The 27,697-nt window shown below is 46.1% G+C and overlaps 2 protein-coding genes across 2 annotated transcripts; one reads left to right on the plus strand and one right to left on the minus strand.

Annotated features, from left to right (window-relative positions):
* The first annotated feature begins 1,912 nt into the window (after positions 1–1,912).
* LOC130485887 (transmembrane protein 17B-like) lies at positions 1,913–8,294 on the plus strand. Its single transcript, XM_056859035.1, has 4 exons — positions 1,913–2,030; positions 3,348–3,451; positions 6,245–6,358; positions 7,998–8,294. Exons 1-4 carry the CDS (start codon positions 1,913–1,915, stop codon positions 8,292–8,294), a joined length of 633 nt encoding a protein of 210 aa, XP_056715013.1.
* Positions 8,295–9,358: 1,064 nt separating this feature from the next.
* P2RX6 (purinergic receptor P2X 6) lies at positions 9,359–27,449 on the minus strand. Its single transcript, XM_056859822.1, has 12 exons — positions 27,316–27,449; positions 26,355–26,505; positions 23,404–23,475; positions 22,671–22,746; positions 21,598–21,691; positions 20,892–20,972; positions 19,867–20,008; positions 16,035–16,144; positions 14,518–14,611; positions 13,143–13,208; positions 11,349–11,426; positions 9,359–9,421 (listed from the first exon to the last, which is right to left on the minus strand). The coding sequence occupies exons 1-12, from the start codon at positions 27,447–27,449 to the stop codon at positions 9,383–9,385; spliced, it is 1,137 nt and encodes a 378-aa protein (XP_056715800.1). The 3' UTR covers positions 9,359–9,382.
* Positions 27,450–27,697: the final 248 nt, after the last annotated feature.

The following is a 27,697-nucleotide window of genomic DNA, read 5'->3' on the forward strand; positions in this document are numbered from 1 at the left end:
TCTGTCCATACAACTTTTTCAGGCCAGTCTGAAATGCCACTTGCTTTATTCAGCCTCCTGCAAGATTAGCTGTCTCACAATGTGCGCTCTTTTTCTAGGTTGATAATAAACTAATATATTAAACCAAGCTCGAGATTGTGTTGTCATTGCCACTGTTCTGTACTGGCCCTGCGTCTGGGTGTTTATCACCCTCCTGACTCATAAATGTATCTGATAAAGCTCCATGCTAGAAGAAGCTTTACCTTGCAGATCTATTCTAGATGGCATCCTGTGTCTGAAGGTGGTTTGGGAATACTGATGCAATGTACTGCCCTCCTGCTTTGTGGGCATTGCTTCCTGTGCCCTCCCGGGTCCTCCTTTTCTAGCATCTCAGGTGCACAACTGCACGTTCCAGGTAGCAAAGCAGATTGCCAACTATTCAACAGGCCACTGTCTGCTTTTAACAGTACCCCGCTGCACAGGGTTTAGCAGGCTGAACCTGTTTATCACCGTTCAGTGAAAAGCTTTTGGAAATCAAGATGCTGCTGATAGGCATAAAAGCAGACCAGGACAGGGCATTCCTCCTGGTCTGTTGACACTCTTGTCACTCTCCTATTTAATATTTCTAGGGCTGGTCTAGCTTGCAACTACTTGAGAAATTTGTACAGAATGCTAGCTAGAATCCAGCATGGATCCTTCATAAGCATTAGACTGAGCAATCATGCCGTAGCTCTTATTCTCAGCATAAGTAAAACATACACCACTTGCTCCTATGCAAGTTTACTCAGAAGTAACTCCCATTTTGTTTAAAGGAGCAGGGTTTGTAGCCTGAATCACCCTGAGGGGAATCTAGCACAGCTCCCACCATGCAATGTTGTACCTTCAAGTTGTGGCAGCAGTCAGGGAGATCCCTTACAAATGGCTTCCTGCTTCCCCCCTTTTTTTGGGGGGGGCTGGTCTACCTGCCCATTCAACAGTAGCCAGGTGCTCAGGAGCTGAACAGGTAAAGCTTTCTCCCTTATTTATCTCTATTTCAGGAAAAGCACTGCTTGCTAAATTTCTGCTGTTAAAGCAGGCCTGACTCAACTTGTGGCCCATGGAGCTGAATCAATTGCCTGTCACTCATGGATTAGCATCCCAGCCTCCCGGGACTGCAAAGGCAGGGAGGTTGCTAAACCCCCTGGCTAGTGTGGGCTGCATTTGGTTTGCGGGGCACAAGAACAAGAAGGCTTATTTTGCTTTCTGTGCCTTTGGCAGCAGACTGAGCTGCAGATATACAGTGATAAAGCATCTGATAGCATGGAAACCACTAAGGTGGTTGAAAAGTTTGCATCCTCCTTTTGCAAGCTTGTGTTTAAAGGGAAGAAAAGGAGCACAGCCAGCAAAGAAGGTGGCAACCTCATAGAACCATAGAGTTGGAAGGGACCACCAGGGTCATCTAGTTCAACCCCCTGCACAATGCAGGAAATTCACAACTACCCCCCCACACACACCCATTGACCCCTACTCCATGCCCAGAAGATGGCCAAGATGCCCTCCCTCTCATGATCTGCCTGAGGTCATAGAATCAGCATTGCTGACAGATGGCCATCTAACCTCTGCATAAAAACCTCCAGGGAAGGAGAGCTCACCAACTCCTGAGGAAGCCTGTTCCACTGAGGAACCGCTCTAATTGTTAGAAAGTTCTTCCTAATGTTTAGACAGAAACTCCTTTGATTTAATTTCAACCCGTTGGTTCTGGTCCGACCTGGGGCAACAGAAAACAACTTGGCATCTTACCTAAGAAGGGTTGTTTTCTCCTTCCAGAGCCCCATTTTAATCTCTTGGGCTTTACGGCTGAGTGGCAGCTGGGCTGCCCAGTCAGGTAATGAAATTAGCAGATCACTGCCTGATCCAGCTCAAGGGTGGGGGAGTGAGGTCCACACTCAGGACTATGGCTCTGCACACTCCCCTGCCTCCCCATCTCCGGAAGGGTCTGACGGCATTCAGCGGCTCCCTCTTCATCAACAACAAGACTGGTGACTGTGACGTGACCCAAATCTACAACCCAGGTATGAAAAGTGCCAGGATGCTCTTCTATGGGATCTGGGAACAGGCCACTAATGCATCCCCTCCCGAATCAAAACATGGGCACTTGTTTATTTATTTAAACATTTCCATGTCCTGTTTCTCCTCAATGGAGACCCAAAGCAACTTAACAATACAAAAATACCGTGTAAACAAACCGGAGAAGGGAGGAAAAAATAGAGCAGGGCTCTTCCGGCATGCTCTCCTTCTGGCAGCATATCTTCCTTCCAGCTCCAAGCAAAGAGCTCTTGACTGGCTTTAAGAGTTTACCTGCAAGGAAGGGGTGGGGCAGAAGCTCAGCTTCAAGGTCTTAACAGCTGCTGGCTGCTGTTCCATTTCCTTCTCTTCTTGTACTTATAGTTCTGATTACTTGTTTCACAAGTTGGGTTGGTTGGGAGTTGGGCCAATTTGGGTCAGGAAAACAGCAGAAAGGAGCTGATGCCCCTCCTCCCCTCAGTGTAGGGTTGCCAGCCTCCAGGTACTAGCTGGAGATCGGCTATTACAACTGATCTCCAGCCTATAGAGAAAATGGCTGCTTTGGCAATTGGACTCTATGGCATTGAAGTCCCTCCCCTCCCTAAACCCTGCCCTCCTCAGGCTCCGCCCCTAAAACCTCCCACCGGTGGTGAAGAGGGACCTGGGAACCCTACCTCAGTGCCATGGTCCCACTCCAAATTGGGCCTCTTTGCAGCACGTGGGAACTTTGTTTGCAGTAGCTATAGTGTGCCTGTGGAGAATGTATAAGGTCTACTTTGGCCTTCAGAGGATTAGTGCTAGATTGTGCCATCCCATACCTACAAAGCCATGCTGCAAAAGGCCTGCTCTGCACTGTATTAATTTACTTTGCAATAGCCTCTTGTGTGTTGATTGTTAAAGTCTTTTCTTTCCAAGGAACTGTGATGAGCAGTGTAGTAACACACACACACCACTCTACCAGCATTGAGCTCCACGGGCCTTTTGTATTCATGCATACTGGAGTCAAAAAGCTGCATCTGCTCCCTTTCTGAGATCTGTCATCTCACATGAAAACAGATACCGGTACAATAGAACAAAAGCTGCCATTTTCTCCAGGTGAACTGATCTCTATCGCCTGGAGATCAGTTGTAAGAGCTCTCCAGCCATCATCTGGAGGTTGGCAACCCTATTTTATTTTAAAAATTGCCTACTTTGTACCTTACTATGGGCAATATTTTGAAAAGATGGTTCAGAAGAAACCACAGTTGAATAAAATGGAATAAAATAAAATCTGACAATGCTGGTTTTGACAGAAAACTATCTTGCTTGTTTTATTTCCTGGTCAGGACAGGAGGTGCTTTCCAGTTTGCCTCTGCAAATGATGCTGTATTTCAACGTCTTTTACTTCCCTTTCTGGTGTGTGTCAGAGGGACTCATGTTGGAACTTAAGGTAATGGCTTACCGTAGGCATTAACAGTCCCTTGCGGGTTTATGTGCTCCTTTTTGGGAGTATCTTCCAGTTGATGGAGTATCTTTCAGCTCCTTTTTTTGGAGTATCTTTCAGTTGATGGGGATTTTTGTTTGCATACTGGGCATCCCTTCTTTCTCCACTGAACTAGTAAGTCCAGTTTTTTTTTTATGCTCCTCGAATGTACTGTGTGTGGTCTGAGCAGTTCTGTGGGAATGCTGCAAAAGACCACAAACAGACACCTCTTGAATTTGATTATGCTTCATTAGCATCACCCAAAACTTTGAGCCACAAGTATCTGCTAGTGGTGTCAGCGTAGAAGTTAGAGTGTTTTAAGATCTGGGAGACCCAAGTTTGAATCTCCCCTGTGCCATAGAAGCTTGGGCCCAGTCACACAGTCTCAGCCTAACCAACCTCATAGGGTTATTGTAAAGATAAAATGGAGAAGAGTAGAATAATGCAGGCTGCTTTGGGTCCCCATTGGGAAGAAAGGTAAGGTATAAATGAAGTAAATAAATAGATCTTGCTGACCCATCACAGCTGGATACATGCAAGCTGATGTGGGTGGCTGGTTCACAGAGCTCCACCGTCTCCCTAATTTGGCTGATTTGCCCAAACTTGGAGGCTTTCATCTGGGGAAGCACTGAGGCATCATATGATCATAAGAAAAACCATGTTGGATCAGACCAAGGCCCATCAAATCCAGCAGTCTATTAACACAGTGGCCATCCAGGTGCCTCTAGGAAGCCCACAAACAAGACGACTGCAGCAGCATTATCCTGCCTGTGTTCCATTGCACCGACCTAACATAATAGGCATGCTAATTTGATACTGGAGAGAATAGGCATGCATCATGACTAGTATGCATTTTGGCTAGTAGCCATAGATAGCTCCATGAACATGTCCATTCCCCTCTTAAAGCCTTCCAAGTTGGCAGCCATCACCACATTTTGGGGCAGGGAGTTCCATAATTTCACTATGCCTCTTCATGCTGCAGCCAGAGCGTAAAACCAAGAGTGCCTGCTCTGGAACTCCATGAACACCAGCATGTGTGCATACCACTGTACACACAGGCTCACTCATTCATGTGAATGGAAGAGGCAACTAAAGGGAGAATCCCTTTTTGCACACACAGAGTTGTCCCTTCTCTAAAGTGAATGTAGGGGGAGGCTCCCTTTGTGAAGAAGCTAAGAACAGCCTTCTGGATTACACCAGTGGTCCATCTCGTCTGGTATCCTGTGGTCAACAGCATTGGAAGTCCAAACAAGCAGGGTGTAGAAGCCAAAGCCTTCCCCATTCTGTGCTGGGGAGGAAGAGACTATATCTGTTCTGTCAAATGTTTGAACTGGTGACCTGAAGAATCTCCAGGGGGTCCTGTCTTCCTCCTGGAAACCTCCAACAAGGAGATTTCAGAATCTTCCTGTTCTTTCTTTGGTTGAATGATGGACGCATTTCTTCTTGTTTAAATTAAGCTGGCCTTCCCATGGCTTCTAGACCTATCCAGCATGAGCATGGGGTGCTATGGTGCCTATTCTATGCTATGGAGACATGATAGAGGTCTATAAAATTATGCATGGTTTGGAGAGAGTGGACAGGGAGACGTTTTTCTCCCTCTCCCATAATACTAGAACGTGGGGTCATCTGCTGAAGCTGGAGGGTGAGAGATTCAAAACAGATAAAAGGAAGTATTTTTTCACACAATGCATAGTTAAATTCTGGAACTCCCTGCCCCAAAATGTGGTGATGGCTGCCAACTTGGAGGGCTTTAAGAGGGGAGTGGACATGTTCATGGAGGAAAGGGGTATTCATGTCTACTAGTTAAAATGGATACTAGTCATGACGCATACCTATTTTCTCCAGGATCAGAGGAGCATGCCTATTATCTTGGGTGCTGTGGAACACAGGCAGGATGGTGCTGCTGCAGTCGTCTTGTTTGGGGGCTTCCTAGAGGCACCTGGTTGGCCACTGTGTGACCCTCAGAGCCCTTATGGGTTGTGACCTTATGGGTTGTGACCCTCAGAGCCCTGGAGAATTGCGAGTGTGCATGCCCAGCGAGCAAGACCGCCGCATCTCCTGCCTCTCTCTGCATATACACTCAGAGGGGCAGTGGGACAGCCAGGTAAGGTCACTCTGCAGGGGAGAAGATTCCTTTTTAGGATAGGAAGATTCAGAGACATGTCTCCTTGCCAAAGCCCTCCTTTGTTAGTAGAAGATTCAGTAGAAGGCAAGGAGAAGGGGCTCTGGCTCAGTGGTAGAGCATCTGCTTGGCATGCAGAAGGTCCCAGGTTAAAGCCCTGGCATCTTCAGTTAAAGGGACCAGGCAAGTAGGTGATGTGAAAGACCTCTACCTGAGTCCCTGGACAGCTGCTGCTGGTCTGAGTAGACACTATTGACTTTGATGGGCCTTGATGGTCTGATTCAGTATAAGGCAGCTTCATGTGTTCATGTGTCTTCCTTCTCTCGACCCCACTCAGCACAACCTTGTAGAGCCACCCTTAACCCCTCAGTTTTCCAAAGCTCTTTGCACATATGCATTGTAGAGTTTTTCTCACCACCAGTGAAGTCATAATTCTGGCTCCTCCTCTTTGTGTTAACGGAAGTCAAATTATTTCCTGTTGCAAGCTTGCATGGGATTAACAAGTAGGTCCTGGAACTGCAAACGTTGAAGACTACTGTCCTAGACTAATGGGCAAAGAGCTCTTGAATTGTGTTGAGGTGATGTGGGGGAACTTTCTCTTTATCCTTCTTTTTATAAATCACAACCCCTTGTTACAGTACAACCTGCTGCCTACTTACTATCAGATCCTCCTCATCGGTGCATACCTGATGATTATCTTAATGGAAGGTTTGCGTCTGTACCTTGGGTACATTGGAAATTTGCAAGAAAAGGTAAGATGCTGTGGGAGGGGATCCCCATTGTCATCACAATTTTCTCTGAAGAATGAAGAAATTTTGGAGTGTTTACCTCTGTATGGGATTGCTAAACCAGACACTGCGGTGTCCACAGGTAAGACCCATGGATGCTGAGGCCATTTTAGAGCTGAACTCAGCCATTTAAAAATGCCACAAGGGCCCAATCCTGACTGGACATGCATCGTGGGGGGTGAGGGAGAGAGACCAGGCAATTTTGCCCCCCTGAACCTTTTCAAGTGCCGAAAGAGCTGCTCTAAAATGGTGTCTGCATCCACAGGTCACACCCGTGGACACCCTAATTTCTAGTTGGGCCCCTACAGTACCATTCCAAGCAGAGTTACACCCCTCTAAATCAGTTGGAGTCAATGGGCATAGAAGACTGTACCTGTTTAGGATGGCACTGTTAGCTGCACAAACACCAACTTTTGGGTTCCTTAACCATCTTAAGGGCAAAGCCAATGCTATGTTGGGGGCGTGTGATAAGATTTCCTGATATAACAGTCTATCCTTAAAAAAGTCACAGGAAGGCATTTCGATCAGTCATGGTAAATACTCCCTGGAGTTATTAATTTTTGAGGAAGTAAAAAAGCACTCAGATTACTAATATCAAAGAGGGAGGATTTCTATTGGAGGGTAAACAGGGAAAGGAAAAGGGTTACTCCCCTTTCCCCAGGGTCACAGTCTCAATCAGACGCTACCCACAGCTGTTGTTTAAGGTCCCATTACAGCTCCACTCCCGTATTGTTTGGAGTGATGAAAATGTTACTTTGGTGAGTTTATCGATTGGTGCTGAAGGGGAAATAAGGGTTCAGCTCCCCTCCTCCAAAAATGGTTGCCTCAGAGATTCCCCCAATCCATAAAGTATTGTTAATATGCTAAAAATCATTGACCTACAGCTACTGAAACCAGCTTTGCAGCCAGATGCCAAATCTTGAAATAAAATATATATAAAATATAAAATTATGCGTGGTATGGAGAGAGTGGACAGGGAGAAGCCTTTCTCCCTCTCTCATAGTACTAGAATGTGGAGCCATCTGCTGAAGCTGGAGGGTGAGAGATTCAAACAGATAAAAGAAAGTATTCATTCACACAACACATCGTTAAATTGTGAAACTCCCTGCCCCAAGATGTGGTGATGGCTGCCAACTGGGAAGGCTTGAAGAGGGGAGTGGACATGTTATGATGCATACCTATTCTCTCCAGTATCAGAGGAGCATGCCTATCATATTAGGTGCCATGAAACACAGGCAGGATAATGCTGCTGCAGTCATCTTGCTTATGGAGTTCATAGAGGCCCCTGGTTGGCCACTGTGTGAACAGACTGCTGGACTTAATGGGCCTTGGTCTGATCCAGCATGAGTTTTCTTATGTTCTTAGGTGCCAAATAGTTGGTGATTATTTGACCATTCAGAACTTAGCTGACAAATATTCTACGTAATCATTCACAGAGGAGAGTTTTGAGGAGCAAATTGGTTTAAGCTTTATTGCAGATTTGATTTCACTAGTTCAGTACAGCAAGTGGCTTCTGACACCCATGAAAGGTGGAAACTTGCATGAAGTGGCTCTTCATTTTGGACATCCCCAGAATTTGCCGATTCTTCTTTGATTCCTGCAGGTCCCAGAACTTGCTGGCTTCCTCCTGCTTTCATTCCTGATTGAGCTGCCTGTCCTGTTGTTCCTTCTGACTGATAAGGACACCATCAGGCTGCCTCTGGAGATAGCCACACATCTGATCCTCCTCCTCTTTCTCACCTCTGAGATCGCAGCTGGCTTTTTTGCACTTAAAGGGATGAGCAAACAGCTGGCAATGCAGTTCTACCTGAAGCAATTTGAAGAGGCGCCTCAAAGGCCAGGGAGAGTCCGCCATTGGGAAGAGGTCAGTTGGGGGAGTTTTGCTGCCCATCGATTCTGAACTTGCTCTGGCGTCTGCACAAGAACATTAACACACAGCAGGACTCCAGCTGAAACAGTCTGTCAATACCGAAGGTGGACTTCGAAGAGAATCTACAAAAACCACTGAAGCATCCTGTGACTCCCCTGTTCTAGTTTCCTCAACAGGAACAAAAAGTGCATTACCAAGAAGTGATTACTATGACGTACCAGAGACAAAGGTTACATTGGAATATCTTGGTGGAGGTTCCCAACGTGATTCTTGTGGGTGCCATGGCATCCCTCAGTGTGTTTCCTAGTGCCCACTTCCCCAAAGAGCTAATCCTGGTTTCTCTTTGCCTCATTGCAGCAGGAGGTGCTACAAAAGACCCCCCCCCCCGAAACATCATCTTGCATCTGCAGGGAACAGTCATTTGTTCATAGGAAGATGTTTGGCTTGCAAACTCCCAATCATTTTGTGATTGGGCCCAGCCCTCTATGGCAGCCCTCTTGTGGTGGCACCCATTCAAAATTCCAGAAGGACCTGTAGGCTCCAAAAGGCTGGTAAACCCTATCTATAGTGACAAACTCACCCATTTAGCCTGCTACTACTGATAAAGGTTCTTTAAAAACCCTTGAAATAGAAATGCTAGCTGGATGTCAACCTTATTTTAGGAATCCCAGTTTTGTGACAAGGGGCTTTGGGCAAGCTTATCCGAAATTCCAAGCAGAGAGTCCCCTTGAATGTTTGTCATGCAGTATGTCTCACTTCAGGTCCAGCTAGAAGAGATGGTGGTTGTTCTTCATTCAGAACTCCTAAGTGTTTTTGATTTTTTTATAAACAGCAGCCATGTGTGTGTGTGTGTGTGGGGGGGTCTGATTCAGGTCAGGACTATACCACCGGTGGAAGGAAATGTAACCTTTTCCCCTGCATTGACTTCCTGACCTGAAACTGGCACCCAGAATTGCTGTTTGCTCCACTGTGGTAAAAACAACAACCTGGCAATAGAGAGAGCGTGCTTGTATAATTGCACCAACTGGGTTACAAGCTCTGCAGGGATACTTCAAGTTGCTTCCGGTTGACCCTTGATAAGTGGGGCATCGTGTGTCTGCCCTCTCCAGTCTGTCATGCTATGGAGCTGCATTAACTGTGTCTTTTGGAGGCTTTGCCTGTAAAAACACAAGAGGGACTATGAGGAGGAGGAGGAATTGGTTTTAATATGCCAACTTTCTCTACCAAGGAAGAATCAAACTGGCTTACAATCACCTTCTCTTCCCCTCCCCACAACAGACATGCTGTGAGGTAGGTGGGGCTGAGAGAGCTCTAAGAGAGCTTTGACTAGCCCAAGGTCACCCAGCTGGCTTCATGTGTAGGAGTGGGGAAATCAACCCGATTCACCAGATTAGCATCCGCTGCTCATGTGGAGGTGTGGGGAATCAAACCCGGTTCTCCAGATTAGAGTCCACCACTTCAAACCACCACTCTTAACCACTACACCCTGCTGGTTTTGGATGCATGTCTATTTCCCAGGAAAGACTTCAGGAAGAGGAAGCAAAGTGTCCCAGTTTCATGTAGTTTGTGTGTGTAAAGTGCCGTCAAGTCGCAGCTGACTTATGGCGACCCCTTATGGGGTTTTCATGGGAAGAGACTAACAGAGGTGGTTTGCCAGTGCCTTCCTCTGCACAGCAACCCTGGACTTCCTTGGTGGTCTCCCATCCAAATACTAACCAGGGCTGACCCTGCTTAGCTTCTGAGATCTGACGAGATCAGGCTATATCATGCTTCCTTCCCCCCCACCCCATGTAGTCTAGAGAGGAGCAAATTCCAGAAACTCAACATCCCCGTCCCCAAAACTAGTTTCCAGGCAGGTTAGAAGTTGGAGTCTCAAGTCAGTAGAAGAAAAAGATAGGGAGTAAACTGATGTCAAGAAATGGGAGAGAGGAAAGCAAGGTTGATCGGTGGGAGAGGGGCTGGAGCCCCATACCTGTAAAACAGCTATCTTCCACCTTTAATCCCCAGGCAAGAGCATCGGACCCATGGAGTTGCAAACACACAACAGGGAGTAACATGACACCCAAGTCACATGACAGGAAGAGGAGGAGCCCTGCCTGTGCTAAAAAGGAATCTTTTCCATGCTTGAGTAACTTCTCATTGATTAGGGCTGCCAACCGCCAGGTACTAGCTGGAGATCTCCTGCTATTACAACTGATCTCCAGCTGACAGAGATCAGCCACTTTGGCAATTGGACTCTATGGCATTGAAGTCCCTCCCCTCCCCAAACTCCGTGCCCCTCAGGCTCTGCCCCCAAAACCTCCCACTGGTGGCAAAGAGGAACCTGGCAACTTTACTCATTGTCCTGCTGCTTCTTTTGTGTGCATGGGCACAGCATGCGATTCTCTTGCTCTCCAAGCACCTAGTAGCAGGTCCTTCTTCCCAACGCACACAAAAAGGCAGCTTATAAAAGAACAGGTGGGGCTCTGACCCACTGAAGGGTCCTAGCCCACAGGTTGGACCTCTGGGCTAAACCAAAGCACACTTACAAAAGGTACAAACCTCCCAATCCATACAGGATGGCTGTTCCTAACATGCATCCCCTATGCCTGTATTTTGTACGCAGACATCAGCAAAAGCCTGCTAGCCAGGCAATAACAGACCATCTGAAGCCCAGTTGCATTGACAAGCTAAAATCGGATGTTAAGAAAATGTATCGTTGTATTGGAATGTCAAATGTCTATAAAACCTCTTGCATTTGCCCTGCCTCGGTGTGACAGGCCCCAGAGCTGTTTGTCTGACTCACCCAGTTATGACTTCTTGGCCAATAAAGCAAGCTGTAATCAACCAACCTCCTGCCCTCATTGCTCTCATTGGACTCTACGAGAATGGGGGGAGCACAACAGTGCAAGGAGGGGAAGAGGACTATCTGAGCATCCTGCCATTCTCTGCACTGGGAAAGTAAATGGAGAAATTATGGATAAATAAGGATTGGGGGAGGGACTGTAGTATGCTGGCAAAATAAAGGCCATGAGTTTACAATGCAAGATCTTGTCGGAGGCCGAGGATTTTGCAGATTGGCACATAACATAGGTCAGCTGTTACCTCCTCATACTTCTCGCTCCAATAGAACTCCGCTTTCGTATCGAGGTACAGGAGAACCAGGTCGCAAACAACAGAGGCCTAGGAGGGTACAAACAAATATTTACTTTCTCTGTGTTGTTGAATGCAGCATTAGCTAACATTTGAAATGAGGCATTTGATTGCACTAAATATTTTGAAATGTAATTGTTCAAGAGAACTAATGAGTCCTAATTGGTACATGAGTCAACATACATGATGGGTGTGCTTGAAACTCTGAAAGTGCTTCGTGCGGACTCAGCAGCATTGATCAGGCAGGCTGTAAATGTGGATGATCTTAATTTCTCAAGTCAGGGTCAGCCTGAGGTTTTTTTAGTCTCCTGACTGAAGATGTCCATCAACCCCTTACCCCAGGTGTTGCGTCTTATTATGTCCTGAGCAGCAGAAAAACAGTACATCAAATGAGCAAGAGGTGACCAGGATATTTTCTCAATTCATTCTCCTAACAGTGGACCTTTGCTCTGGCAGAAATGCTGCTGCAAAGCAGAATTGTAGGATCCAGCCCATGGGTGTCAAACATAAGGCTCGGGGGCCGGATCCGCCCCCTCGAGGGCTGGATCCACTCCCCCAGCCCCGAGGTGTCAATTATCAAAGACTGTTAAATAAAAAGGAAATACTGTAAGAGTGCTATTATTTTAAGCATGTTTGTATTTTAAGTCAAGGCCCTGCAAGATCTTAAGGAGTTCCGCGGGGCCTGTAAAGCGGAGCTATTCCGCCAGGCCTATAACTGAGGACAGCCGCAAGAAGATCCATCTTTACTGGCCTCCCCATCCCACCCCCACTCTTGAAATCTGTGGGGGGCTGATCTGCTGGCATTTATTTGCTGTGGCACCTAAGTATAGTTATGGCCATCTGATTATGGTTTTAATGATTATGGTTTTAAGGATGCACATGATTTATATATTGGATACATTTATGTTTTAATTATTGTTATCCGCCCTGAGCCTGGCTCGCTGGGGATTAGGGTGGGCTATAAATTTGAAAAACAAACAAATAAATAAAGTAAAAAATATTATCATTAATTGGTTTTGCCTGTGTCTTCTATAAAGTGTGTATCTCCGGTACCTGGCATTACATTTTATGGTATGCGTGGCCTGGCCTGGCCTGACCAAGTGACATTTATGTCATATCTGGCCCTCGTAGCAAATGAGTTCAACTAGGGTTGCCAACCTCCAGGTAGCAGCTGGAGATCTCCTGCTATTACAACTCATCTCCAGCTGACAGAGATCAGTTCACCTGGAGAAAAGAGCTGCTTTGGCAATTGGACTCTATGGAATTGAAGTCCCTCCCCTGCCCAAACCCTGCCCTCCTCAGGCTCCGCCCCAAAAACCTCCCACCAGTGGCCAAGAGGGTCCTGGCAACCCTTCAACATCCCTGCCCTATGGGTTTGCCATAAGTCAGCTTTGACTTGACGGCTTTTTACACACACTTTAAACCTGGTTGAACGCTGTGTGAACAGACTGCTGGACTTGAAGGACCTTGGCCTGATCCAGCATGGCCTTTCTTATGTTCTTCCATACATACATCCCAGGCACCTAATACAGCACAGAATGCTCTTATTCATGGGAAAGTAACTAGCTCGGTACAACTCAGTGGCCTCTGTGTGTCTCATCCAAAAGTGCAGGTAGCATCTCTTGCCTTCTATGAGACATTTACATAGCCAAGAGAGGGAACTCCTAGAATTCTGGGAAACCAGGCAGTTAAGGGCAGGTACACTTGTACAGTGGCCAAGGTTTTTTGGGAATGGAGCATACTTACAGCACCAAGAAAGGCAGCCCCTGTTCCCAAGTTGACAGCTGTGGGCACAATGCTAAACTTCCCAGCCTGAAGGAAAGGATGAGAGAGCGGACGAGAGAGTGAGAATCACTTAAGATATTGTTGTGGGGTTTTTTTTTGCCTGATAACGGTGAGTGGCTTTAAAACTCTGGGTTGGCCTAAGTGACTGACTTGAATTGACAAAAGGCGGCGGAAGTTTTTTAATGGGAGTTATTTGTTAGGAAGCCCTGACCTGGATGACCCAGACTAGCCCAATTTTGTCAGATCTTGGAAGCTAAGCAGGGTCGGCCCAGGTTGGTATTGGGATGGCAGACCACCAAGAGAGTCCAGGGTAGCTCTGCAGAGGCAGGCAATGGCAAACCACTTCTGTCGGTCTCTTGCCTTGAAAACCCCATGAGCGGTTCACCATAAGCCATCTGCAACTTGATGCACTTTTCACCACTTGTTAGGAAATATCCTGCCCTGCAGGAGTTCCTCTTTCCTTCCCACTTGTGCTGTATTTGTAACTACTGCAACTTTAGAAAAAGACTTGCATCCAGAGGGAACCAACCCATGAAGTGCTGCCCCCCAAATCTCTCACTGTTGGGTAAACTGGGTTCATATGACTGGAGATTATTCCTGCATTTACTCTGTATAAATATTTGACAGAAGTTAAATATAAGGAGGGTATCTTGGGAGTATTCGGCTATAGAAACATACCCTGAAAAAATCAGATGGTAAAGTTAAGTTCGTCAACTGACCAGAAAAATTGCAGAAATCAATAGCTGAGCATTATTTTAATGGCACAGAGGTAAACGTTATTAGATGTTAATGTTTGGAATGGAAGCTCAAAGAGTGAAGATGCAAAGGGAGCAATTTATCACAAGGCAGATATGCTGCTATCTTTTTCCTGGTTTCTCTCTTCCTTCTCAAGCTCCAAGCTACAAGGCAGCCTCCAGAGGCAGCATCTACCAGTGGGAGAAGAAGCATTTTCTTTCTTTATATTACTGGCACAATGAAATCCTATTGTTCTCATTGCCTTTTTATGCCACTTTTGAGCCAAAAATTGGCTCTCAAGGCAGCTTACACCAATTTAGAACTGATATTTTAGTTGAACAGCTTTGTGTACTGAAAGCCGGGGGGGGGGGCAGGATGAAGGCCTAAAGTAAGAGTAATGGAGGCTGGGCAGCCAACTGAGATTGTAAAAAACAAAAAGCTGATGAAGGTATGATGCTTAGAGGGTTGGAAGGGTGGAGGAGACAGTTGGATAGATAGATGTGCCTGAAGTGTCTCAGGAGAAGCTAACATTCACATCAGCCATGGAGACTCATGCTGTCTTCCCCCAGCAGGACTCCTGTGGGGCAATTTGGGCACGTACCTGTCCGTGGACAGAAATGTCAAAGCGGATGCCGTAGAGTTTCAGCAGGCTCCTGTAGTGCTGCTTTAGTGGGTCCTGATAATAGAAGGCCGTTCTAAAAAAGAAGCAGCGTTGATGAAAAATGTATCTGCAACGTGTGCGGAGATGACTTACGGATGCAAAGGATCCACGCTGCATGTAGCCCCATTAACTCCTTTGAAAGAATTGACTTTCCTGTAACTTCAAATTGGCCTCTGGGAAGCCAAAGTGGTCGCTTGGGACACCAAATTGATAAGAGAAGTTGCCTCCCAGACCAGCACCATGGTGGGCTTCACAGCCCATTTGCAATCTGGCTTGGAGTGGCACAGTAGGAGGCACGCAGTCCCTCCCACTAGTGTTGCTGATGCCTAGCTTCAACAAGCTGCAGAGACCCTCCAAAGCCCACCTTGAAGCCAGCGGGGGCACTTAAGAAGAGATGCCTCCCCACTTGTGTCACTGGTTGTCTTGCAGCCAGGCAACATAACATCTGTAGACCAGGGGGCACCTTAGAATCATAGAGTTGGAAGGGGCCATACAGGCCATTTAGTCCAATGCCCTGCTCAGTGCAGGATAAGCCTAGAGAGCATCCCTGACAAGTGTTTGTCCAGCTGCTGCATGAAGACTGCCAGTGAGGGGGAGCTCACCACCTCCCCAGGTAGCCGATTCCACTGTTGAACAACTCTTAAAGGTAAAAAAGGTAAAGGTAAAGGTCCCCTGTGCAAGCACAGGGTCATTCCTGACCCATGGGGTGACATCACATCCCGACGTTTACTAGGCAGACTTTGTTTATGGGGTGGTTTGCCAGTACCTTCCCCAGTCATGTTCCCTTTACCCCCAGCAAGCTGGGTACTCATTTTACCGACCTCGGAAGGATGGAAGGCTGAGTCAACCTTGAGCCGGCTACCTGAAACCAACTTCCGTCGGGCTCGAACTCAGGTCATGAGCAGAGCTTGGACTGCAGTACTGCAGCTTACCACTCTGCGCCAAGGGGCTCTTACTGTAAAAAAAATGTCCCTAGTATTCAGCCGGTACCTTTCCGCCCATAATTTAAACCAATTATTGCAAGTCCTGCCTCTGCTGCCAACAGAAACAGCTCCCTTCCCTCCCCTAAGTGACAGCCCTTCAACCTTCTCTTCTCCAGAGTAAACATTCTCAAGTGTTTCTTCTTAGGGCTTGGTCTTCAGGCCCCTGACCACTTGTCGCTCTCCTCTGCACCTGCTCCATTCTGTCCACAACCTTTTTGAAGTGAGGCCTCCTTCTTCTGTGCTGGGCTCCCTCTCTTTGGGGTGCCAAAAAGATCGGAGCTGGCCCTGGGACTTGGACAGCAATCATGCAACACTGTCTTCTGGGCTCAAGCTCTGGCACTGAAAACTGATGATGGACCCGAGCCCCAGCATAAATTATGCCCTGGTCCCTAACATCTTGCTGGGATCATGATGGTGAGTCATACCCCCCCCCCCAAAAAAATAACCCAGCTACTTGCACAATGTTTCTCCCACCTGAAATTGTATTTCTTATTCAGTAGGCTGAAGGAATAGCGAGGTCTGCATTCCGAGGGAGGCTGATCCAAGTCACAGTTCCAGTCAATGCGCAGGCCAATGGCTCCCCCCTGTGTAGGATCAACAACACTGACTACAAATTCTAATTCATAGCACCCAAAGGGCAAATTGCACTGCTGGTTTGTTGTGTGTGTGTGTTAAGTGTCGTCAAGTCGCTTCTGACTCATGGCGACCCTATGAATCAATGTCCTCCAAAACGTCCTATCTTTAACAGCCTTGCTCAGGTCTTACAACTGAGGGCTGTGGCTTCCTTTATAGAGTCAATCCACCTCTTGTTGGGTCTTCCTCTTTTCCTGCTACCGTCTACTTTTCCTCGCATGATTGTCTTTTCCAGTGACTCTTGTTTTCTCATAATGTGACCAAAGTACGATAGCCTCAGTTTAGTAATTTTAGCTTCTAGGGCCGTTGTTTATTTTTATGAGAAACATTTTTATCCCACCTGTTTCCAGGGATTTACATGTGCTGCGACAGATAAAATGAGATCGACAGCTTGCTTCAATGTGATCCCCCTTTCCAGCACTGCAGAGGTACGGAAAGAACCCTGAGGTCACAAGAGAGTAGCTGTGTTACTGATTCTTTTGCACATATGGGATATTTTCATACAGAGGTTTCCCCACAGTTTGGGTGCTGAACTGCAGTGGATTTTCTCCATGCTTCCTCACTTGCTCATTTTCCACCTATTCTCTTTCTGTGTTTTCCTTGTTGTTTCTTCTTACTTTCTCAAATTGCATCAAAGCTGGTTTGAGACAGCATGGAGAAACAGCAAGGAAAGCATGGAAAGACAACGGAAAATGAGGAAGGACTCTTCTGCACCAAGTTTTTGCTCCAGCATGGCTTCTTAATTGCAGCTGTTTTTCTCCTCCCTTACACAGTTTCTCCTGTTTTTTCAGGTCATCACAAAACAAAGGAAAAACTGGAAGAAAAACAGGAGAGCAACAGCTGGCATATGATACTGTGTGTAAGAGAAAGGGAACAACGGATGCTGTAAGGAAGTCAAGCTGGAGAAAAACCTGGTGTAGAAAGGCTTGAAGTGGAAGCTCAGAGAAAAAAACACCGCAGTTCTGCCCTTTGGGGTATTCTTCACGGTGGATTTTGCTTCGGTTTCAAATCGGAGCAAACAATAAGCCGATTTAAATAGCTTTTTCATGGCAGCGCAGATTCTCCCCCCCATCCCGAGGCATTTTCAATTTTTCACGGGAGAAACAGCGCATTTCTCTGCGCTGCTTACGTCTGCTGCCACTCATGACTCACCGCTCCAAATCCGCCTAATCCCGCCCACTCTTCCCATGATCCTGTGTGTGTGTGTTTTTTGGGGGGGGCATCCTGAGAGCAGCACAACCAAGCCAAAACTCCCGTCACCCTTCTGAAGAGAGGCTGCCAGTCTGCTCTGGGTCTCCCTCCAGCCGGTGCGATCCTATGTGTGTGTGTGTTGGGGGGGCATCCTGAGAGCGGCAAATCCAAGCCAAAACCCCCATCACCCTTCTGAAGAGAGACTGCCAGTCTGCTCTGGGTCTCCCTCCAGCCGGTGCGATCCTATGTGTGTGTGTGTTGGGGGGGCATCCTGAGAGCGGCAAATCCAAGCCAAAACCCCCATCACCCTTCTGAAGAGAGACTGCCAGTCTGCTCTGGGTCTCCCTCCAGCTGGTGCGATCCTATGTGTGTGTGTGTTGGGGGGGTGTCCTGAGAGCGGCAAATCCAAGCCAAAACCCCCATCAACCTTCAGAAGAGAGGCTGCCAGTCTGCTCTGGGTCTCCCTCCAGCCGGTGCGATCCTATGTGTGTGTGTGTTGGGGGGGGGTATCCTGAGAGCGGCAAATCCAAGCCAAAACCCCCATCACCCTTTTGAAGAGGGGCAGCCAGTCTGCTCTGGGTCTCCCTCCAGCCGGTGCAATCCTATGTGTGTGTGTGTTGGGGGGGGGCATCCTGAAAGCGGCAAATCCAAGCCAAAACCCCCATCACCCTTCTGAAGAGGGGCAGCCAGTCTGCTTTGGGTCTCCCTCCTGCCGGTGCGATGCTGTTAGAGTGGCAACTCCCCCAGCCAATCACCGTTCTTGGGGGAGGAGAAAGGAGATGTCCTGGGGAGCGAAGCAAACGTTGTCTGTTCTGACTGGCAAGGGATATCCTGGGTCTTTCATATCACATCCAACCCAATCCTCTGAACTGGAGATGCCTTAGACTGAACCTTGGACTGTCTGCATGCAAAGCAGATGCTCTACTAGGGAGCCACGGTCCTCCCTGAGGTGGAGGAATGGATGCTTGAATTCCCCCAGGTTTTAAAAAAATCCTCATTGGACTTGCAAAATTAGTACATAAAGGCAAAGGTTCTCTCCTAGCCCACTTCCTGTTATGCTAAAAGAAGAAGAGTTGGTTTTTATATGCTGACTTTCTCTACCACTTAAGGAAGAATCAAACCGGTTTACAATAACCTTCCTTTCCCCTCCCCACAACAGACACCCTGTGAGGTAGGTGAGGCTAAGAGAGTGTGACTAGCCCAAGGTCACCCAGCTGGCTTCATGTGTAGGAGCAGGGACACAACACTCTTCTACTGGAAAGTACGGCTCAGAAGTGGTTTGGATTGCCTCTCTTTTAACCCGGCTTATTTTGCTCAGTGGGGGAAAACACGGATCTGGAGTGAATAACCAAAATTTGCCTCCGACGCAAATCAGCATCGAAACAGCAGCAAATCTCCATGAAGAATACCCCAAAGTGTGGGAAAACCTCAATGTGAGCAGACCCTGTAATCTCAGCAGCACCGTCAGGCTGCAGCATACTGCTGAGATACTGGGAACTCCTGAGGCCACATGGGGATGTATCGGCAATATAGGATTGCGGATTAGTTGACTGTGGAAGGAGTGTTTTTAGGCAGTCCTGTTATGAAGGCAGGCAAAGATGGGCTTCAGATCTCTGGCTGTCTTTCAAGCAACTAGTATAAGCTCCATCTCTCAATGTCTGTGGCTAATCCTAGCAGGGATGTATAGGCAGTTCTTGGGAGCCTAAGCCCCAAATAACTGTCTCCCCACTGCACATTCCTCAGGAACCCCAGGAACCCAGATGCCTTTGTACAAGCTGCAGGAAAATGGTTCAATGTACATCTCTCTCTCTCTCTCTCTCTCTCACACACACACACATCACATCAAACAGGAATAGTCTTTCACATACAGTTAACATAAACTGAAGAATGTACTTGTTATTGTTTGGGAAAATATTATCACATAATAACATATACCTTGAATTTAAAAAAAACACAGATCCTTAAATCAGGAAAAAGAAATAGCATCTCAGATAACAATCCAAGCTGCTTCCTTCTGAGAACTGGTGAATATGTAAAGATGGTCTATAGTTGTTCAGAGATGTTACCTCCCTCATGTGAAAACTCTGGATAAGCTCCTTTGGCACTCAGAGGTCCTCAGGTAAAAACTCCTTCAAATAGCCTGAGGCCTGTTCAACTGCCACTTCCATTTAAACATCGGACCTCCTTGCCCCTTCCCCTTAGGTAAATTAGAAGTTTCATGGAGGGTAGGTCTATCAGTGGCTACTAGCCCTGGTGGCCAAAGGGAACCTCCATGCTGAGGCAGTGAACCTCTGAATCCCAGTGCCAGGAGGCAATATCAGGGGAAGGCCTCAGCCTCTGTGCCCTTTGGTTGGACCTCTAGAGAAACTGATTGGCCACTATATGGGACAGGATGCTGAGCTCTTCTTCTGTTGTCATGAGCAGGCTAGCTGTTGACAGGACCAGGCAATTTACCACATTCCCAACCCTGCAATAAACCTACCAAGAGGGCGAGATCCGCAAAACTCTCTCCAGCGGCCTTGATCATGTCATGAATACGGAAGACTGGGCAATAAGGGCTAAAGTGGGCATCATATCTGCATCCCTTGAAGTAGGAGTCATCAGCGGTCTTTAATGTGTTAGTCCTACAAGAGATCAAGAAAAGAATTGATGTCTTTGTTTCGATCATTCACTGCTTGGTAGTGAGGAGAGACTTGGTGTCTGCAATAGACAGTTTCTTGTTTTTTCTCCAGGGGCCTGCAATTCCCAAGCAACACAGACAAGAGCATCTTTTTCACAAGATGTCAAAACAGATATTCTTCCTTGTATATTATTTCATGCTTGGACTATCAGGGTATGGATTTTGTATTCCTGTTATCACTTTCTTTTTTGGAACTAGTCCCAACCACTTCAGTGGGGCCTGAGCAAGAATTCAGTGTGCTCATCCTTTCACTCTGGAGCCCTTAATGATACCCAAATCCTCTGTCTGAAGATAAGTCACCTCCCAGCTGCATGTACATGTATATATATTTGGTAGGTATCAAGTTGCAGTCAACTTACAGTGGCCTCATAGTGTTTTCAGGGCAAGAGATGTTCAGAGGTGGTTTGGCATTGCCTGCCTCTGTGTAGTGACCTTGGACTTCCTAGGTGGTCTCCCATCCAAGTATTAACCAGGATTGACCCTACTTAGCTTCTGAGATCTGACAAGATCAGACCAGCCTGGGCTATGTAGACAGACAGACACATGCATACATACATGGTTGTTAACAGCAAGGTCAGAAGGTCATGAAATGCAAGTATAGGGTATGATATTCTCATGTAAAGTTCAAATGTAACCAAGGAAAGATTAATTCTGGCCCTACAGTTTTATACTGAAGTTTTTAGGTCAGCACCAGTTTTGTGGCAGATTGTCCTACTGGTTTCTAAGTACCTTAGAAAGAGGATTCGATCACTGATCTCTCCTCTACTATGCCCCACATTTTCCAGGGCTTTCTATCTCCAGCCTCCTTAAAGGATCTCAATTCTTACCTGGAGAAATTGAACTTAGTAAAGTTGACATGGTTTTTAATAAAGAGGGTAAAATTCTCCACTTCAGCCAAGAGTGGTTGCCTAGATGAGAAACAGAACCAACAGACCAATGACTAGAGGAGTTCCTAGTAGGGATAAGACAGTTTAGAGTACAGCCTGTTAGCTCTTTGCAGTTTGGGACAATAAATTAAGCCACATGGTCAAGAGAAAACTAAGGGACCATGTGGATTTTTGCTTCCCTAACACCACCATGGTTCAAAAGATTTTGACCTTAAAAAAATTAAAGACAACAGGCATATAGTCCGTTTAACTATTCATTTGGCTTTGTGATTCCTAAAGAGCCAACCAATCAGCTGCTTCTGGAAACTGGAAGAAACAGTTGCTCCCAAGTTTGAGTCACTTTGGAAGTTTGGCCTTCTGCCTAAAAAGGCATAGCTGCAGATCCACAGTGGTCTCAGCACATCTGTATGTTTCTACACTGCCCCAGAGAGTTGAAGGTGATTGGAAAGAAGAATTGCTGCTCATGGTGTGTTTACTCATCCCGTTTCTGCAACTGTAAGTGGGTTTCACAGAGAAGTGATGCCTTTCTTAAGTCATCACTTACTGTTTTTCAGTCAAAGGATTCTAGGTGGCTTGTGGTGGTAGCAGGCTGCCAGACAGAAAGTTTTTCTTAGGTAGGATGCTTGAAGCAAGATCAAGAACATACCGGGGTAAGGTCTGGTTTTCCACTGGGCACCACCCGTAGATCTCACAAGTGCTGTGGGAGTTGTTAAAACTGACACACCTCCCTGTTTTTATCCCTGCAAGAGAACAAGACTCCATCTCAACAAAACCTGACTGTGTCTTTGCATCCACCTACAAGGCAGCATCCATTCATGCCCGGAGACTGCAGATAAGAGGGGGGAAAGGGCACACTGTCACTTGTCGAAAGACTAAAGGCCACTGGAAGGCTGTAATACCTCCTGTAATACCCCATTGCAAGGGGAATATCAGTCTGGATCTGGCCATGGTGTAAATAAGAAGCAGAGGCATGGTGTTTTGGAAGAAACAGAGACAGCAAGATATGCAGGGGAGTTTACTTTTCCCCTCCCTGCTGGAAAGAACTTGGCTCCAACTGCCCTGAGAATGGAAAAAGACTCCTTGGTTTCTCTCTCCTACCAGAGGTCAAAGAGCCATAATTGAGTTCCACCCCTTTCACCCAAGCAAGACTTCTGGTGAGGAAAGATCAGCCCAGCCCGATTGTCAATTCTAATGAAAGTCTAACTGATTCCCCTCCCCTACCTTTCCCCTCCACTCCTTGTATGTCTTCTCTCTTTTTAGACTGTAAGCCTGAAGGTAGGGCTTGTCTTTCTTTATCAGTATAAGCTGCTTTTGGAGACAATGGTCAGAAAACCAAGTTATGACAACCAAGCATACATGCACACAATATTAAGGATTGTTAAATACCCCAGGGAACCTCAGGGATGACTCTTCATTCATAGCACAACAGCTCCAACATTCCCTTCCCTACTCCCAGCCCTCTTTCTGTCAGGCAAGCTTCAGGCTGAAGGTACCCATTAGGGAGGAGGTCTGAATCAAGGAAAGGTCTAACACAATGATGAGAACCTGTGGCATTTGGGAGAATCTTTAAGGTAGGGCAGGAAGGCAGGAAAAGAGGCACAGACCTACTAAAATGAGATCAGGTCTAGCAGGGAGGAACTCCAAGGCAAGAGTCAAAGTGATGTGAAAGATTATAGTGGGGTGGGAGGAAAGGACCAAGAGGTAAAAGGGTCCTCTTACCATTTCCATGGACCACTGGCTGTCCTGCAACACAGTCTGAATTCCCTCTGCAACTTCCATCAGGAACAGAAGGATGCTACAAAAGAGAAAAAAGTGCAACTCTTACTTATTTAGGTGGTTTATTACTTCTGCATACATTACACCCAAAGTAAAAAGAAAAAAAGCCATTGTGAAATTTAAAATAAAACCAACAAACCCAATATAGCCAACACAGAAGAAGCATAAAATAACACAGCCAGAGATAAGCCAATATCAGATAAAGACAGGAGCACAAAATAAAATCTTCCTAGCACGACCAGTGAGGCTGTCCCCAAACAAAAGGCTCTTTTCATGCCAATGCTGGTCGTATCTACATGCTTTTTGTAGAGTTTTACACCATATTAGCTCTTGTGGCTTCCCCCAAGAATTCTAAGAAAGCCTGATGTGGCTTGTGAACAATCTCTGTCCTTGTCCCCCCTCAAAGAATAACAGTTTCCCCCAGAAAGGCAATGACTGTTAAAACCAGTGGAGTTTGTAGTGGAGATACTAGCATAACATGGAGAGCAGCAAAAGGTCATTTCACCCACCCCACTGTCACAAAGGCCAACATGGAGCTACAAGCTGAGAGGAGGTGACTGGCAGATGATGCAAATGGCTTGTGATATCCCATGCAAGAAGCCAGGAAGCTGTGCGCTGCTGTTGAAAGAACCCATGTGCAGTGGAACTCTAATGCAGAATAGATGAGGAGACCTACCTCTGGACAGGATCCTTGTACTTGTTTTGGTGTAGCTATGAGATTGGTAACCACAAAGAATACATTTTCTCCCTAGAACATTTTTGAAAAATGCATTTTTAGTTTTTATACAAAGGTGTTTTCTGCATGAGAATGGGTTTGTGTGGTCTCACCATTACTGCTGCAGCAATATAACACAGCAGCTACAGAACTTCCACATGGCAGGTTTCCCTACATTTTCCCTGTCCAGACCCCATCAGCAGCTATTCCCGCTGCCACCAGAGGGCTTTTTAAAAAATGAAAAATATATTTCACGACCCATCGTGAGCGCCATTGGTTCCCCAACATATAAATTAGCTAGATATTTGACCACCCTCCTACAGGACCACATCGGAAAAACCACTCCTTACATCAAAGATTCAACTCATTTCATCAACAAAATCATACCGTTGAGACTCAATTCACAGGATATATTAGTCAGTTTTGATGTTGTATCCCTCTTTACCAAGGTTCCAGTAAAAGACACAATTTCATTGATTAACCAGATTTTTCCGGAAGATATAACAGCCTTATTTCACCATTGTTTGACAACAAGTTATTTTCTATGGGATAAAGAATTTCATGAACAGGTTGATGGAGAAGTCCTCTCAGTCCAGTAATAGCAAACTTTTACATGGAATATTTTGAAAAGGCAGCGTTAGAATCAGCACCTTACAAACCTACAGTCTGGTTCAGGTTCGTAGATGATACATTTACTATTTGGAGCCATGGTGAAGAAAAATTAATGGACTTTCTAAACCATCTCAACAATATCCATCCAAACATTCAGTTTACCATGGAAAAAGAAATTGAGGGTAAACTCCCATTTCTTGATACCCTTGTCATCCATAAAACAAACTTTCAATTAGATCACAGGGTCTACCGGAAACCAACTAACACAGATCGCTACTTACACAAAAACTCCAACCACCACCCCTGACAGAAAAGAGGAATAATCAAAACATTAATGGACCATGCAAGACGGATCTGTGAACCACAGTTTCTCAAGGAAGAAATTAATCATCTAAATCACGCACTGCTAGCAAACGGCTATTCCAGAAATGAAATCAGAAGGGCAATTAAACCAAACAAAAATCAGAAAACTCAGGAAAAACAGTCTCCCATAGGAAAGGTATTCTTGCCATTTATTAAAGGAGTCACTGATAGGATGGAGAAACTTTTGAAAAAACATAACCTACAAATAGTGTTTAAACCCACCAAGAAAATACAACAAATGCTAAAATCAGCAAAAGACAAAAGAGACCCCCTCACCTCTGCAGGAGTATATTGTATACCTTGCAGCTGTGGACAAGTTTACATCGTGACCACAAAACGCAGCATACAAACAAGGATAAAAGAACATGAAAGATACTGCAGACTGGGCCAACCTGAGAAATCAGCAGTGGCTGAACATGGACTGACACAAACAGGACACAGGGTCTTATTCCAAGACACTGAAAGACTGGACAATTCTACCAACTATTTTGTCAGATTGCACAGAGAAGCCATTGAAATTCATAAACATCAGCACAACTTTAACAGAAAAGAAGAGAGTTTAAGAATGAATAAGGCTTGGCTTCCTGTCTTGAAAACCTCCAGACTAACAAAGACTACAGTCAACAATAGCCATGCAGATTAGCTTTGGATTTCACACATTATCACTTCAGGATACAATGGTTGCATATTAACATACCACACCATCATTAGCTCATTATCTTGATACTTACAGGACAATGATTAGCACATTATCTTTGATACTTTTTGCAGGACAATGATTCAGCTCAACCCAACCCCTTTCTGACTATATATTACTCTTCCTACACACTTGACACTGACAGACACTGTCCTTCAGTGGTACTCCTCTGAAGATGCCTGCCACAGCTGCTGGCGAAACATCAGGAAAGAAAATACCAAGACCACAGTTACACAGCCCGGATAACCTACAAGAACCAATGAACTCTGACCGTGAAAGCCTTCGACAATATTCTGGTTTTCTGAATTCCCAGCTTTCATTTTTAAAAAGTCTCTATTGCATGGGAAAGGTAACCAAAGGGGCTAGAAACTTACTTTTTGAAAACTGAAAACCGAGAGTTCAGAGACAAATTGTTATAACATTATAATAATATAACAATATGCCAATTGCTGTTTTTTTCCTAAAAAACAAAGTCCACCAGTGGCGGATGGGGCAATGAGGGTGTCAGCCTGATTTTGCTGTGATCTTTCCCAAAACACTGCAGCAAAACAGGTTTGGTAAAGACTGCAAAAAAGACGGGAAAGCCCCTGGATGTGAATGGAAGCACTGTGATGCTATGGGGAAATGGGGTGGGGGGGAACATGCTTTCCAGTAGCATCGAAGCCAGGGCAAACTCATGCATAAGTGACCAAAGTGTTGCCACTGGACAGAATGCTGGAATGAGTTTTGCATTAAAAACTGCCAGCTATGAATTCACTAGGTGACTTTCTCAAGGACATGGCAATTTCAAAGTGGGCACTGTCATGAGCTGTCTCTTCAGGTGGCAGATTACCTGTGCCCTTATTATGGGGTAAGATCCGCTGAAAGTTCTCCTGTACAAGCCCCTAAGGTTGCTAGGTGTACACTATTGACCCAGATAGTTGAGTATTTTCACTGATTGCCCAGGAAAAAACACCGGACATTTAAACATCCCCTGTGTTTTTTCAGTTTTTCCGAACAGTCAGTGAAAATACTTTATTGTCTGGGTCAACTGACAACCTTACCAAGGCCTAACAGTGAAGCACACTGAACCAGAGCAATGTGAGAACAGGGGTTTCTGCAAATAAATCAAAAGGTGAAATAAGAACAAAAGTTACTGGTCCACAAGCATGTCAATCTCCAGATCTGGAGGCAAAACGCTGACTCGGGCCTGGCCTGATCAAGCCAGCCAATTCTGATGTTGTCTGAGGCAGAAGCATACCTGAGGAGGTTTCACATAATCCGCCACATCCCACAGCCGGTCCCCGAGCTCCTTGATGTGCGTGACTGAAATCCCTTTCAGTTTGGTGATCACAGAGATGTGAGGGTCTGAATCTTTCTCCTGGTAGCCCTTTTTGGCTAGAAACACCCACCTGCAAGGCAGGGAAGCCAACAAGAAGCCAACATGCAGTCTCATGCAAACCTGCTCATGTCTAAAATAATCTGATAAAATAATCTGTGTGCCTCGGAGGGCCATTGCTCAGCCAAAGAAGCTTCTCAGCTTGGCTCCTCTCACTCCTCTATAGCTTGAGCACACACATGAAGCTGCCTTACACGGTGTCAAACCGCTGGTCTACCATGGTAAGTATTGTCTACTGACTGGCAGTGGCTCTCCAGTGTCTGACACTGAGATATTTCACATCATCTACTACCTGATCCTTTTTAAAAAACTTGGGATACCAGGGATTTAAACTGGGACTTTCTGCATGCAAAGCAGATGTTGTCACTGAGCCAGAGCCCCACCCCAGCTTACTCTACATGACCTGGGAGAAGCGACCTAGGTAGCTGTATATTTTCTGCCTTTGCTGATTTTTGTTTTTGCCTCAGCAGGAATCTTCATATTTCCTTCAAATGTCACATCAGGCAAAAATTTGACTGGAATACGACTGTCAAACTGTTATTAAAAGCACAGGAGCTCTTTAAAAAAAGAGAGAAGGTGGCAACCCTAGATGTGGGTGGCATGCGTGAAGAAGTCAAGGAACTACTGCCCCCCACCTCCGTTCCTTTCCCTTCCCCACTCCTTCTGCCAAAGCTTCTGCCAAAAGAGTAGTTGAAACAATCCTTCTAAGACTGCAGGCTAGTCCATCACTCCAGGGACTGCAGTCCGCGGAGCTGCTAGTTAAGCCTGTGACTTGCAGTTTTGAAGCCATCCCTCTGCCCTGTCCACCGACCCTTCCTCTTACCCAAGGATATAGCCCAAGATCCCCAGCTGGATCAAGCGGTGCAACACTCCGACCTTTTTGTTCCTGGTTAGCACAAACTTCTCTGTTTTATAATCCAGAAGGCTCAGGAAGAAATTGCTCCAGGGATCCTCCATTGTCGGCTGGCTGTGAAAGACTAGCGGATGCTGAGAGCAGCAGACACCATATCTTGGCCCACTGCCCAGTAGAAGCTCAAAAGGAAAAGATGCTATTAAAAAAAGAAAGAAAAAGAAACCAAAGATGTTAAAATCTGTATCAGCATTTTCCAAAGCAGCAGGGAGGGAGAGGAAGGAATGTAAAGTCTGAGGATGTGGACAGGATTTGTGGAAGTTTGAGCCCTATCACCTGCTTGTATGACCCTTGC

This window comes from Euleptes europaea, chromosome 13, assembly GCF_029931775.1.
Source record: "Euleptes europaea isolate rEulEur1 chromosome 13, rEulEur1.hap1, whole genome shotgun sequence".
Classification (NCBI taxonomy): Eukaryota; Metazoa; Chordata; class Lepidosauria; order Squamata; family Sphaerodactylidae; genus Euleptes; species Euleptes europaea.

What these genes read in the sequence shown, in the direction of transcription:
- LOC130485887 (XM_056859035.1), top strand. Translation starts at nt 1,913, where the DNA reads ATGGCTCTGCACACTCCCCTGCCTCCCCATCTCCGGAAGGGTCTGACG. An exon ending in GACTCATGTTGGAACTTAAG is followed by an intron (nt 3,452 to 6,244) that starts GTAATGGCTTAC and finishes CCCTTGTTACAG; the next exon opens with TACAACCTGCTGCCTACTTA. An exon ending in TTGGAAATTTGCAAGAAAAG is followed by an intron (nt 6,359 to 7,997) that starts GTAAGATGCTGT and finishes TGATTCCTGCAG; the next exon opens with GTCCCAGAACTTGCTGGCTT.
- P2RX6 (XM_056859822.1), bottom strand. Translation starts at nt 27,449, where the DNA reads ATGGAGGATCCCTGGAGCAATTTCTTCCTGAGCCTTCTGGATTATAAA. An exon ending in GCCAGTGGTCCATGGAAATG is followed by an intron (nt 21,692 to 22,670) that starts GTAAGAGGACCC and finishes GTTCTCTTGCAG; the next exon opens with GGATAAAAACAGGGAGGTGT. An exon ending in TTGCGGATCTCGCCCTCTTG is followed by an intron (nt 16,145 to 19,866) that starts GTAGGTTTATTG and finishes GATCCTACACAG; the next exon opens with GGGGGAGCCATTGGCCTGCG.